Source organism: Xiphias gladius, chromosome 18 (genome assembly GCF_016859285.1).
Source record: "Xiphias gladius isolate SHS-SW01 ecotype Sanya breed wild chromosome 18, ASM1685928v1, whole genome shotgun sequence".
Lineage (NCBI taxonomy): Eukaryota > Metazoa > Chordata > Actinopteri > Istiophoriformes > Xiphiidae > Xiphias > Xiphias gladius.
Genome location: NC_053417.1, coordinates 29,213,646 through 29,227,474, shown reverse-complemented (window position 1 = coordinate 29,227,474; position 13,829 = coordinate 29,213,646). Strand labels below are relative to the sequence as shown.

Below are 13,829 nucleotides of genomic sequence, written 5' to 3'. Positions count from 1 at the left end.
CTGTTTGTGTAATCTGAGAAATAGATGGAAAACCAGCGTTTTTTATAGAGAGCCTCTCTGTTCTGAAACATCACACCAGAGGGAAAGATGGAGAGGAGGAATGAATAGCAAGACTGAGGGAAAGACAGAGGAAGCAGGGTAGAAGAAGAAGAGGAGAGATCAGCTCGATGGCCAAGAAACAGTGAGAGATGGAAGGGATCAGATTAAAATGAGAGACGAGAGACTTAAATATTATTATGTTTCATCTGGTTTTCAGTTAATCCTCTTGAAAAAATTCCAGGAATGTAAAGGTTTTAGTGAAGTGGAAGATTCTCACGCTTTATCACAAAGTAAACCTTTCAACAGGAAAGTTGGTATTTACCTATGTCTCTTATTAATATAAACAAATTTGACTTTCCCGACTGTTTGCATGTGATGCAAAACTAAATTCCAGGAAAGGAACTCAGCACCTCAAATGTAAAGTTTGTCCAGAAGGTGGCAGCGGAGGAAAAATCATTAATCATTAATCATTAGTGATCATTAAAATCTCTAGGGTTCATCCTCTGGAGAGCAGGAATGGGATCAGGACATTTCTTTCCAATCCGACCAGTAGTAACTGAGGAATTTTTCACTGGATTGGAAAAAGGCACTTGTCTAAAATTACAGCCTGAAGCCAAGTTAAAGTACTTCAATGTCCATATTTATGCAGATGATACAAATTTCTATACTCAAGGTTCTAACTCATCTTCAGTCTGCCATAGTTTCTTTCCAGTTATCACCTCTTAATCCCAGACTCGTTTTAAATGCAGATAAGACCAAACACATGGTATTCTCCACATCCACCAGTGTCTCTGGTTATTCTGTCACCGACCTCTGAGTCTTACACTTACTTTACTATCATTCAGGATTCATCTGTTTATCACAGTGCATTACACTGACCACTGATGACAAATGCTGTACTAATCACTACTCTCTGCATCACAATGTTGGATGACTTTCTTACTGACACGAAGAAATAAGCATCAAGTGATATTTTTCTATTAAACTCTACTGTTAAAGCTGCCAAACTACATCACATCACTTCTCACTTTTAAATCTTCTAATTACAGTACACGATCCAAGAACTACGTAGCCTTAGATATTCCACATGTACACACTAATTTTAGCAGAATTAGTTTCAGGTACAGAGTTGGAATCCTAGAAAACAAATAATTTATCTTCGGGAGTATTAACATTTGAACTGCTGTTATTATGCCCATAACTGATAATGGTAAGTCAGTGGTGGAAGAAGTATACAGATCCTTTACTTCAGTAATAATACCAATACCAAACTGTAAAAATACTCCATTACAAGTAAAAGTACTGCATTGACTTGAGTAAACATACAATCAGCAAAATGCAAAAATATGTAAAGTACTTGATGCAGAAAAATGTTCTTAATAAAATTATTATAATAATTAAAAGAGATAGATTATAATATTTGAAAAGCTGTAACTTTGAAATGTTAGTATTTATACATGAAAAATCACTTAAGAAATTATTAAAATAGTTGCCAGTTCATTTTTTGTCAATCAACTAATCAATTCACTGACTAATCAATTCAGCTGTGCTTGTATATACTGTTATTACTTTGATTAATAACAAAGCATCACATTTCATAAGCTTGTCATATATTGTGTAAGGTCTTAATGTCTAAAGTAACTAGTAACTCCAACTGTCAGACAAATGTCGTGGAGTATAGAACCTCAAATCTGTACTTAGGTTAAGTAGTTGAGTAAATGGACTTAATTACATTCCACCACTGTGGTAAGTTCATCCAATGCTGAAGGTGTGTCACTTGATGAATGTCTTCCTTTAATAAAACCAGTTGGGTATGGCTGAATTATGACTCACACAATGCAAATTCCCCCCCAAACAAAATTTTTTCATCCCCTTTGGATATTTTAAAGCTTCATTGTCTGACATTTTTTTATGTTTTTTGTCGATTGTGATTGTCTGGCCTCATTTGTGTTGTTTTGTTTTTGTACGCTGGTTGTGTGATTGTCTGATTATGAGTGTTTCTTGTTCTCAGGTCTCTCTTGAAAAAGAGATCTCAGTCTCAGAGACTACATTATTAAATAAGAAAATGCCCTCGGTAGAGCGCAGACCTCCGCCAAGGCCACTGTCGTACAACATACTCCAGACATCAGAGGAAAAAATTCAAATTTATCGTAAACAACCCAGACCTGCCCCAAAATATAATGGCCTGGATGCCCCATCCCTCAACCAAATTTGGTGCAAATCGGTTCAGTAGTTTTTGTGTAATCCTGCTGACAAATAAACCAACAAACTAACAAAATAATCAGAGCCGGGTGAAAACCTCCTTGGCAGAGGTAATAAAATTTAATAAAAGAGTTGGGTCGCCCATACCACCCAACTGGCCCTTTAACATCAAAGCACACACTCTGTCTCTCTGTCACTCTCACATAAGTAAAATCCAACGTCTGCCCACTAACAAAACACACTGGCTCACCTTCTTACCATGATGTGAGAGGGACATAATGACAAAGAGTGCAAATCTTCAGAAGCTGAAGGGGTTTCCTTTACATTGTTTTAGTAATTTTGTTCCTCAGAAGTCGACATTCAGCACACAGTCAACACAGTTGTCTGGCCTGCTGTAAAATAAAACAAGACAAGGTCAAAATCGTCAGTACCCGCTGTTATCAATGCATGTAACTTTATGAAAATCTTAACACCGCAGTGATACTCTGGACTAAAATGACAGACAGATGGACCAACCAGCACTTATATGGTTTCTTAAAGATGCTCAGTTTAGTATGAAATGGCTGACGGGTTGTCCTAAAGGTGAAACTTTTATAAAATAATACAATTTGAATTCACGTGTAAGACTAATGCATGTGTGTTTCTGTTTTTATTTTGTTTTTTATGTGTGTGTGTGTTTTCAGGACCGGCACAGTGACAGCACGGCTCTGTGTGTGAAGAACAAATCAGCGTTCGAGCATCAACACCACCATCTACTGCACTGTCTGGAGAAAACAACGGTGAGGACTCAAACCCAACAGCACCAGTACTCTGAGTTTAATCTGCTGAGTCCCACCTATCACATCGTACACGCACCTGATCTGAAGGATAATATCATCTGCTTTGACATTTTGAGATTCTAATGGACACTAGTTTAAAAGTGCCTTCAACATTTCTTTATCTTTGCACAAACAGCCTTAAAATAAACTCAGAGGCCCTTGAATCACTTAATTTCATGTTTCACATTTTCCTTACTTTGCAAGCTAAGGAAACAGATGTGAACAGACGGTGACAAATTAAAGGAAAAACCTGAAAAATGAGTGGACAAACAGGATGACGGTGCCCCCGTCCACAGGGCACGAGGGGTCACTCAATGGTTCCATGAGTATGAAAATGATGTGAATCAAATGCTGTGGCATTCGCAGTCACCAGATCTCAACCTAATTGTTGAGATCTGTGTGTGTGTGTGTGTGTGTGTGTGCGTGTAAATATTACCAAATCATTAATTGTTTTTGAGTGAGGGAGGGAATTAGTGAGTTGAGTTTTTATAAACTGGACATCTGCCGTGTGTTACTGGACCACAACACCGGCTGACATCTGTTGTTTTCAGATTTTATCATCTGTAGCTCGTTAACGAATGTAAATTTTGTGAGGTGGCTGGTGACTGACATTTTAATGTTTCCCACTGACTTGTTTGAGGATGGAAGACCTGAGGAAGGGTCTTAAATATACATGATTCAGACCCTAACTCAGCACCCTGTAATGATGTAAAAAAGAAGGGGTGAGGCTCTGGTAAAAAGGTCAAAAGTCTTCGGTAGTTGATCCACGTAGAGAACATTGAAATAAAGCAACAACATGCAGTATAGAGCAGCTTAGCCTTGGAATTGTACAGTAGCCGAAGAAAAATGCAAGTTCAGAGTGTTATTTTCAACAACACTGTTTGGAAGCTATTTTTAAAAAGCATTTGGACGAGCAACACAGAAGTTAGAGTTATGCTTTATTGTTAGTATTTTCAAACAGTAAGTTTCACTTTTTAGAAGAGAAAATACTTTGAGGATCAGGACTAAATGATAAGATATATCTCGGGGGTTCATGTTAGTAAGCTGGCTCCCTCTAGCCGATAAAATCTGCCGGTTGTCATTGTAGCTAAATCAATAGCTGCCGACTGAGGATGAAAAGCTGCTTTGTTTTTCTCCTGTGTGAAATAAAGAACCTGTTTTTCTGTTTAAAAATACTCTGACTTTTGACAGTAAATCTGCCAAGCGCTGCATCCGTACAGTGCAACAATGCAAATTTTGACAGGTGTAGCAATATTAACTAAGGGGGTGAGCAAAGGGTCACCTGGAATGAATGTGATAACTTAAATCCGTTTGGGAGATTTAACTCAGTAATTTGAAGCCACCTCTATTGTCTAAAATACAGCTGCTGGCTCATATCAAAGACCGATCATATAAAACACTGTAAGATTGAGCAAGGAGCGAATCTCCTTGATCCATTTCGTACCTTTCTCTTCCCTTTTCTGACATAAATCAGTGAAGTTATAGAAATAAAAAGAAGACACCAAGGAGCGTGTTTGTTAGTGTCATGTCTCCCTGATGCCTCTCCATGTCTGACCTCCCCCGTCTCCTTACAGAACCACGAGTTCACAGACGAGATGACCTACAGCGAGCTGTGTATGACGGAGTCCGTCGGCTTCAGGACCAGTCGCAGCACCTCCATGTCAAGCCAGCAGGGGGGGCAGAACAACTCCACCGGCTGCTGCCCCCGCCGGGCCAGGAGGAGAGCCGCCATGCGACTGGCCAACTCCACGGTGTCCGTCAGCCGAGGGAGCGTCCAGGAGCTGGACACCCTGCACGTCAAAACCACCTCCATACCACCGCAAACGTAAACAAAGACACTCATTACTGAAGACAGATAAACATGACGATATACAACTGTTGACAAGCTTACAAGCGTCCACACACAGACACAGATATAAACCACTACACACTGACAAACAAACTGTGAAACACAAAAGTAAAAGATCAGACTTACTGTATAACAGAATTCCACCAAGACATTGACTATAGACAGAAGAGCAGATCTGTTTCTGGCTCCGTCTTCTCATATCTCTGCACATTTATGAAGTAGTTCCATTTAAGGCCCAGAAGAAGCACAAGTTGACACATTATCAATTTGAAATTCTGGAAGAATTTTCATTTACAAAAATCAGGTCCGCTCGTGTCTTTCCTTTGACTTTGTGTGCAGCCGTGGAGCACTGACTGTATCTAACATTTGCTTTAAGCTGCGTCCGATCACATAATGGACTGTATTGTCATAGTTTTTACTTCTTTTTCTCAAGAAGACAAGAGGAGAATTCCAACTTCTGTTTGACCAAGTAGATCTGCAGCGCGGTAGCACTGACAGCCTTCATGGACTCTTGTGTTTTTGAATGGTTGTGTTATCTTTTTGTCTCATTTAAAAAAAAACAACTCAGTATCTGCTTATCTATTGTGTTCGCTTCTTAGTGTGTATATGTGTCTCTCCCCATCTCAGTCGTTCCAGTCTGAACGCCCAGGCAGACAACCTGAAGCTGAACTGCGGGGAGCAAGATTTCACCGCCGCCATCATCAGCATCCCCACGCCACCCGCCAACACGCCTGACGAGAGCCTCCCCCCGTCGCCCGCCCCCATCCCCGGCATCCTGCGCAACACACGCGCCACCGCCTACACCCAGGATACGGTCAAAATCTCCTCCTTATAACCTCCGATCTCACCTGCACCCTCCCCCCATCAACCACACTGCTGCCCCACCAGTCATCCTCCCCGTGAACTCTGAACTTTAAAAACCCCTTTGAACCTCTGATCCTGAACCAGGAGCGCTGCTAGCCGAGATCTGAGGGACAAAGACTACGCAGATGGATACTTTGAGTACCGCTGGTTGCTTTCACTTCCTCTCACCATTTTGTGGATTACGTGGATTGAACCAAAATGGAGACAAAATGGCGTCTCATCAAGAGGCAAAATATACAATGACAGACGGCATCTGATGGGAGCTGGGAAATCAAGGTAAAATCCAAAGCAAGGACTCCTCCCTCAGACTCTCCTCAGTCTTAAGAATCACCTCGTCATGCATTATAGACCCCAACAAGCACTTGACCCCTGCACAATTTTGACTTCTCGACCTCATTGCACAAACCCTGTGAAGGGTTCATCCTTGACCGACAATTGGAAAAGATGCCAGGCCTTCAATAAAATGAAGCCAACTGATGGACTGGCTTCATCGGGTCCATTTTGTGTCCCCATTGAACATACAGGAGGGGTACAAAATGGCAGCTGAGGGTGGTGGTCTTATTTTTTTGTTTAAACCTGGCATGGACTGAGTTCACTGCTCTGTTTTCAGAAGACAAGTTGACTGGCTGGTGTTGTCATTGAATCTGAGGGACTGCCGACCATTGGAGGATCATTTAGACTCAGCTGGTTTAGTGTCAAACTCATCTGTGATTGGGGAAAGATGAGACAGAGATAAACTGCAGACAACCGAACAACCCTCAGTGGCTTCATTGGCCGTGGCTACATTTTATGATTACTTCAGATGTTGGTTGTCGAGGGAAACAGGTGATGTTTTTCAGATCAGTCAAAAATCGACACATGTGGATTGGTAGTTTGGCTTTATTCAAACCAGGATGGTCTCATTTCTTACAGCTCCCTGGATCTTAGAAGCCTGACTGCATATAAAATGCTGCTCAGTTGAGTATAATGTTGGACCTCTTTTGCTTGAAATGTAAAAGGTTGTAGGTTTAAGCCCCAACAATGAGTCATGATAAATATCTTCGAAGAGGATGTCAAATGGATTTCGGGAGTGTGTACGAATGATCTCTTCACTGGCTCTAAATCAGCAGCTGAAGTCACTTCAGGTCATCTTTTTAGGAAAGTAAGGAAATCATGAGCGAGAACTCCTGAGCTTTTATCAGAATCCAGTTGCAAGAGGTGAAAGAACATGCATATCTTGGAACGATTATCCAAACGCTGCTGAAACATGTGAATCTAACACATAAACCAAACTGAACTGGATTTAACCGATCTATGCTGAGCCTGAATACTGTTCACACAACTACACTGAGCTGATTGCAACTTAAAGGAGCGGAACTGGGCTAAACCAACTTGTCTGAGAAGAACTGGATCTACCTGGTTTTCTAAATGGGACTGTGGAGAGAGGAGGTTTAAATTAAGGATCCTGGAGTGGATTAATCTGGTCTGATGCGAACTGGTCTGGTCTGGCTGCAGCTCAGAAGTGTTTTCCAGTGTGACACTGAGGCCCAGACTGGGAACGAAAGCCTTTTACTTTTCAAAATATGCAACATTACAACAAGCAGGAAAATAGCATCAACAACTGAACAGAATAATAATAATAACAATAATAATGTGTGTGTTTAAAACAACAGTAATTATTGCAGGGAACAAAATGTAAAGCAACTATGAAATCCATTTGTTATGTGATCTTTTCAGTAAGAGAGAACATAACAAGTATTCTGCAATAGGTTTAAATGGGAAAGGGAAATGCAACACCAAAAGCTCTTTAGCATAGAAATCACGGGATTGGGGAAAAAAAGGTTTTCAGCACATTGATTAAGGTGGTAGAGATCCACATGCAGATGTTGGCATGTATCAGTGTCACTTAAGTCTTATTTATCTTTGATCCTCCTTGACTTCAGCAGTGTCTTCAAACTGTCTCGCTTGTGTCCCCTTGATATGAAGCTAGACCTACTCATGCAAAAGATGCAAAAAGATGATGACGATGTGGTTAACTATTACTATTACATAAGTCTTAATTAGCACAATAGGGCTGACACTTTTTAAAAACAATATAGCTCCAAACGACGAGAACCAGACCGTAACCAGTTTCAACACAAACCACTTGACATCGTTCTGTTCGTTGCTGTTGCCTCCACAAATGAATGAAAAATTGAAGATATCATTTAAGGAAAAGTGGTAGTAATTGGTCATTGCAGTAAATCAAGCTAGCGGCCTTCTGTTCACAAGCCTACTTCTCTTTAGGCCAGCAGAGACAGTGTGGAAGCTCCAAGTCAGAAGCCCTGCAAAGTCTTCACAACACACTTTGTAGAGAGCTTCGGTCCTTCCGACGTCCCATCTGGTCTCTGTTCCACTAGCTGCTGTAGCTCAATGCAGTCTCTCAGTCAGCGTTTCTTTCATTGGTTTTTCTGAAAAAGGATTCATGTTCTTTGGGTTTACTTCCCATATTATACGATTCAGTTCAATTCAGTACAGTTTTATTTATCCCTGTAAGTGTAATTGTGTGCAGCAGCTCGCCACCCAACACAAGAGATAACCCACACAGATGATTCTGCTGGTCACGAAGCTAAAAGCATTCAAAGGCTTAAGCCTAAAAAAAACTATATGTGGAATTTGTAATTATTCATTAATAAATAAATGCAATGTATAGCTGTCATGAAATAGTTATATATTGTATCTAAAAGATAAAGAAGGTAACGAGGTCGCGTATAAATGCACATGAAAAACTAAAACTATGATGAATTGAGACGTTTGACTATTCACTGCAGCACTTGCCTTTAGAAGCTGAAACCTTCATGAGCTTAATAAAGTTAAATAGTAATTGAAAAAAAAAGGATTAGTTAAATGTTGGCATACAAAAACTACAGCTCCCATGAAAATTTACCAGCACAACAGCACACTTATGTGAGACATCATAACTGGTTGTTCTTTTCATTTTCAATGAGGTTAAGTATCCAGCCCTTGCCTTTCTCTGCAGACGTTTCTTTTAAAATGCACTTTGGGTGGCACGCAACTGTGCTGTTTCGCAACCGCAAATGGGAATGGCCTTAGTTTCGGCATGGTGCGGTGAATGTCGGCGGCAGATGTCCCAGACGACGTGCTGAGAGCGATTATGTGAGAGTGGCCGCCATCGGCTGCATGTGACTTGAGCTGGGAGCATTTTGGCGAAGCATTTCCCCGACCATTCAAAAGCAAGTGCGAGTGGGTGAAACACAGACAGGAGACAAGACGTACATACTGTAACATATTTTGTATCATAAACTATCACCCGCATCTTCCAAACAAACTCCCCCCCCAACCCACACCCCCCACCCCAAAAAAAAACGAGAAAAAAAGAAAAAAGATAGAGACGAAAGTCGTCGGGTATCTGACTGGCGTTCCTCCGTGCATGAGCCTCGTACAGTAGAAGTAGCACTACTGATCATAGGAATTTATCAACCATATCAGAGAAAAAAATGAGAAAAAACACAACACAGTGGGGAAAAAAATCTCATCATCCGTTCTTTTGCATGACGACTCTTATTTTGTTCTCTCCTTTCAGTCGTTGGTTTGTTTTCCTCATCCTCCCCCCGTCCCAAAACTTTTCAAGACGAGTGTTTGCACCACCGAGAAGTGTACGTTAGATTACCGAGAAGAAATAAAACAGATTATATAAATGAATTGTTGAGTTCAAACGTAAAAGTCATTCAGGCATGTTCCTCGCCAGAATGCAAAGTGTGTGTGTGTGTGTGTGTGTGTGTGTGCGTGTGAATCGACGAGTGATTGTGTGTGTTTGTATGATGAGCAGTCACAAATATGCATGGATACCGTTATAGGTATTTTATCTGTTTTCTCTGGCAGTTGAGAGAGGGACGCCTGAGAGAGGAGACTGAACACGCTGTCTTTCACCACGTGGATCTTTCTCTGTCATTTCAACTCTTTGCCATATTTTCTAAAACGCGTCTGTTGTCCCGATGTTTTCGCTCTGTTCTGTGGCCGTGGGCCCCGGTCGGCCTCCGCTGCCACAGTTTCGTTGCTTGACTGTAACATTGTTGGAAATATTCAGTGTCAAAGTTGAATTTTTTTGTAATCAATACTCCCGTCCCTTCAACTAATCGGTACCATAAAATCATTTAATCGCACCATGATGATGCGTAACGGATTTCCTTAAATTACTACGTGTTACAAATTTGTCCGTTTGATAAAATTATCCCAACTCAAGGTCCATTTACCAGTTTTTCCCAGAGCTTTCAAAAACTCTTTTAGCTTGGATGCAGTTGAAAGCTCCAGAAGAAGCCAGTAAGTGGGCCTTGATTTAGGATTATTACAGCAACAGTCTAATACAGTAATTACTACCCTTTATAATTGTGATTTTGGATGGAAGTTACCTATTTCTGTGACATAAGCAATACCTGACTTTAAACAATCAATTTATGACTGAAAAGTATAAAATACATTCCCTCCAATTACCAATTAGAATTTTAAACTATTACATTTATTTTGTATTAAATCACCCCAGTAATGACTTTATGTTCCCTCTGCTTCCACACAACAGACTTCATTCCATCAGATGCAGGTTTTGTTGATTGTGTCCTACATTTTTGAAATTTTCTGGGTTGCGACTTTTGCCAAAAATCCGTCATCCATCGTCATGTGACGAGTCAAACAACGGTAAATTTAAAGTTAGTTAAGATTCTGCTGACTCAGAGGCTTGTAAGTCATGACAGGGAGTCGTGGCTCTACTGTACTTTACTGGGATCCACTGAGCCGGTTTTCTGCTGCAGAGTTTGTTTCATCTGTCGTTTCTAATGATTCTGTCGCTTCAAACTTTTATTTCTTCAGCCGTCGCTCTGATGTCGACGTGACAAACAGGAAACATCTGAAGAAGGTCTTGTTCCAGGAAATAGTCTGAAGAATATTTGGTGAATATAGAGACAAAAAATGATTATTTTTACTTTTTATTGATCTAATGATGAATCTAACGTATTAATGAGCTCTTTGTTTTATGAACTGTCAGAAGTGATAACAAACTGCACGAGTTGCTAGAGGCCAAAACTGTATCTTTACATTTTTGTAATTCGGAAAGCAGCTAACTGTAGCATTTTGAAGCCATAAAGTTAGTTCTTACTAACCGATTAATACGATTCATCTACAATCAGAATTATAATTGATTATCTTCGCGTCATAAGACAATTCATCTCAGTTTCTGGGGATGAAGCTGATTATTATGATTTATGTGCATAAAATCAGGGAGGGGGATTGGCTACTGGAATTTGCTGTGAATAGCACGCATGATGGCGATGCTAAGCTAATGTTAATCGTATCTCAGAGAATTATTCCATTCACAATTTTAAAATGTTATTTGAGACAATGGTTAATGAAAATGCCTCATTTCCCCTCCAGCCAGATGTTGTCTGTGCGTCACAGCCTCAGCAGGAGACTCAAAGAGCAACTTAACACTAACTTCACTTATATTTAAAGACAGTAAATTACACTATAGGTATATGTTCAGTCACTTATTTATGCTTTCAACTGATTGTGGTCTATAGCCTCAACTGAAACAGCAGGTTTTTTGCTTTTTTCCAGAGAAACTCTAGGCCGAATGATTTCATGAATATGTGAAGCATGTGAATCAGGTTGCTCTTCAACTGTCTAACGGCTTTTTTTATTTTGAGAATGTGTCGATGGACAAGAAGCTGTTACTCTGAAGTCGGGGGTTATGCAACAGGACAGTTATGCTGTCCTGAAATGTAAAGGACACAGGTTCAGTGTCCGTCTTTCAAATTAAGACGACAAAGCAACAAACTCCATTTACCTGACAAGCATGAAAAAGCACATCGGTCTTACTCTGAGGTGACAAAGGGGGGTGAATAGATAATAAAATGGGAGTGATTGAGGATCCGTTCAGAGCCTCGGCTGGAGGCAAACAGTTTTTTGTCCAGTGAACCGATGGACGGTGATGTTCAGTCTCCGAGAGACAGGAGTGGTGAATGAATGAAGGAGAAAACAGCATTAAAGCACAGAGGTGTATATTCCATTCCACTAATAAAGACAACAGAAACCAGAACATGGTGTGCTTGGTTTTTTTCTGGACATTCAGTCACAGGATCAGGGTGGTGGTCTAGCAGCTTTATCGAAGAACTCCGAAACGGTCTGAGTTACACGTTGGACCTTAAGTACTACTCTGTGCACACAACAGCCTGTCTGTCCTGGAAGGTCAGTGCAGATGAAACCAGTCGTTGGCTGCGGCCCTAAATGCAAAGTTAAAAACTGGCTCCATCTCAACCATCTACAGCAGTAAAACGCTGCTTACACATTAATGCATCAGTGATAACCTAAGGATGAATATGAATATTGAATAGTATATCAGGAATACTTTTAATACTTGAAGTACATCTTCTTGATTATACTTACAAACCTTTCCGTGGCACATTATAATCAAATGACAATACAGATGAAAGACTCAAATAATTCAGTTATTAAAGGCAAAAGGGGAAATTTTATTGTCACAGTAAATGTATACATTAAAACGAAATACATATAATATTGTGAATTGCATTTCACTGTATTTCTGTGAAATGCAATATTTATCAGATCGATTTGTGCTCGTTAACGATAAATCCTCCATATACTCAAAAGTTAGTCACGGACTTCCAGAAAGGTTCTGCGGTTGGACCAGCTCTGTTCACCTTATATATGCTTCCTTTAGGCAAAATTATTAGGAAACATTCCATAAACGTACATTGCTATGCTGATGATACCCAATTGTCCTTGTCAGTTAGCTAAACTTCAAACATGCCTTGAGGACATAAAGACCTGGATGACCAGCAACTTTCTGCTGTTAAACTCAGACTAAACTGAAGTTATTGTACTTGGCCCCCAACACCTCAGAAACCCCTTATCTAATGATATAGTTACTCTGGATGGCTTTGCCCTGGCCTCCAGCACCACTGTTAGGAATCTCAGAGTTCTCTTTGATCAGGAGCTGTCCATTAACTCCGCCATAAAACAAACTTCAAGGACTTCCTCTTTTCATCTACTGAACATTGCAAAAAGGCAGAGCCTTCAGTTATCAAGCTCCTCTACTGTGGAACCATCTTCCAGTTTGGGTCCAGGAGGCAGACGCCCTCTCCAGGTTTAAGAGAAGGCTTAAAACCTTCCTATTTGATAAACTTTGTAGTCAGGACTGGCTCAGGCCTGTCATGAACCATCCCCTAGTTATGCTGCTATAGACCTAAACTACTGGGGGACTTCCCATGATGCACTATGCTCCTCTCTCCTCCTCTTCCTCTCCATCTGTACGTATTCATATCCCATCAATGCTCGTTACTAACTTGACTTCTTCTCTCTCCCGTAGTTTTGTTCTTCCTCGTCTCTCTCCTCTCTCCTCCTGTCGCTTTCTGCAGGTGTTTCTACCTCTGGAGCTGTGGAGTCTGGATCTGTGAATGCGAACCACCTACTGCCCCGCGATCCTGCTCAACACCCACTGGTTCAGTTATTATGATTATCATCTATTATTATATTTAGTTTTATTAGTACTATTATTCACCCTATTATTATAATTATTCGTTTTATTATTAGTCTCGTTATTCTTACACATCTTTATGTTATACGTCCACTGTGCTATGCCCCCCCACCTCTTTTTTCTCTAACCTAAACCGGCCGAGGCAGACCCCCCCCCACCATGAGCCGAGTTCTGTTCCAGGTTTTTCTACCTGTTAAAAGGAGTTTTTCCTTGCTGCTGTCACCAAGTTCTTGCTCATGGGGTAATGTTTGGTCTCTGTAAATATAACTATAAAGAGTCTGGTCCAGACCTGCTCCACATAAAAAGTGCCCTGGGATAACCTCTGTTATGATTTGGTGCTATATGAATACAATTGAATTGAATTGAGTTGAATTTGATTTGTTTTCATTTAGGTGGTCCACTTTGGTCCGTGGTACCTGTGGTCCCTCTGGTCCCTGTGGTCCATGGTCCCCCTGTGGTCCCTCTGATCCCTGTGGTCCCTGTGGTTTGGTCCCTGCGTTTGGAAAAAAACAAAAACACAGTTAGACCACGT

At 40.7% G+C, this 13,829-nt stretch overlaps 1 protein-coding gene across 1 annotated transcript in view; it reads left to right on the top strand.

The window, feature by feature from the left end:
* The window catches only part of kcnd1 (potassium voltage-gated channel, Shal-related subfamily, member 1), a 59,754-nt gene extending 53,911 nt beyond the window's left edge, over positions 1-5,843 (top strand). Inside the window, exons 6-8 of the mRNA XM_040153316.1 lie at positions 2,925-3,020; positions 4,634-4,884; positions 5,536-5,843. Coding sequence (XP_040009250.1) covers positions 2,925-3,020; positions 4,634-4,884; positions 5,536-5,743 — 555 coding nt within the window. The 3' untranslated portion in view covers positions 5,744-5,843. The remainder of the gene's footprint in view (positions 1-2,924; positions 3,021-4,633; positions 4,885-5,535) is intronic.
* Positions 5,844-13,829: the final 7,986 nt, after the last annotated feature.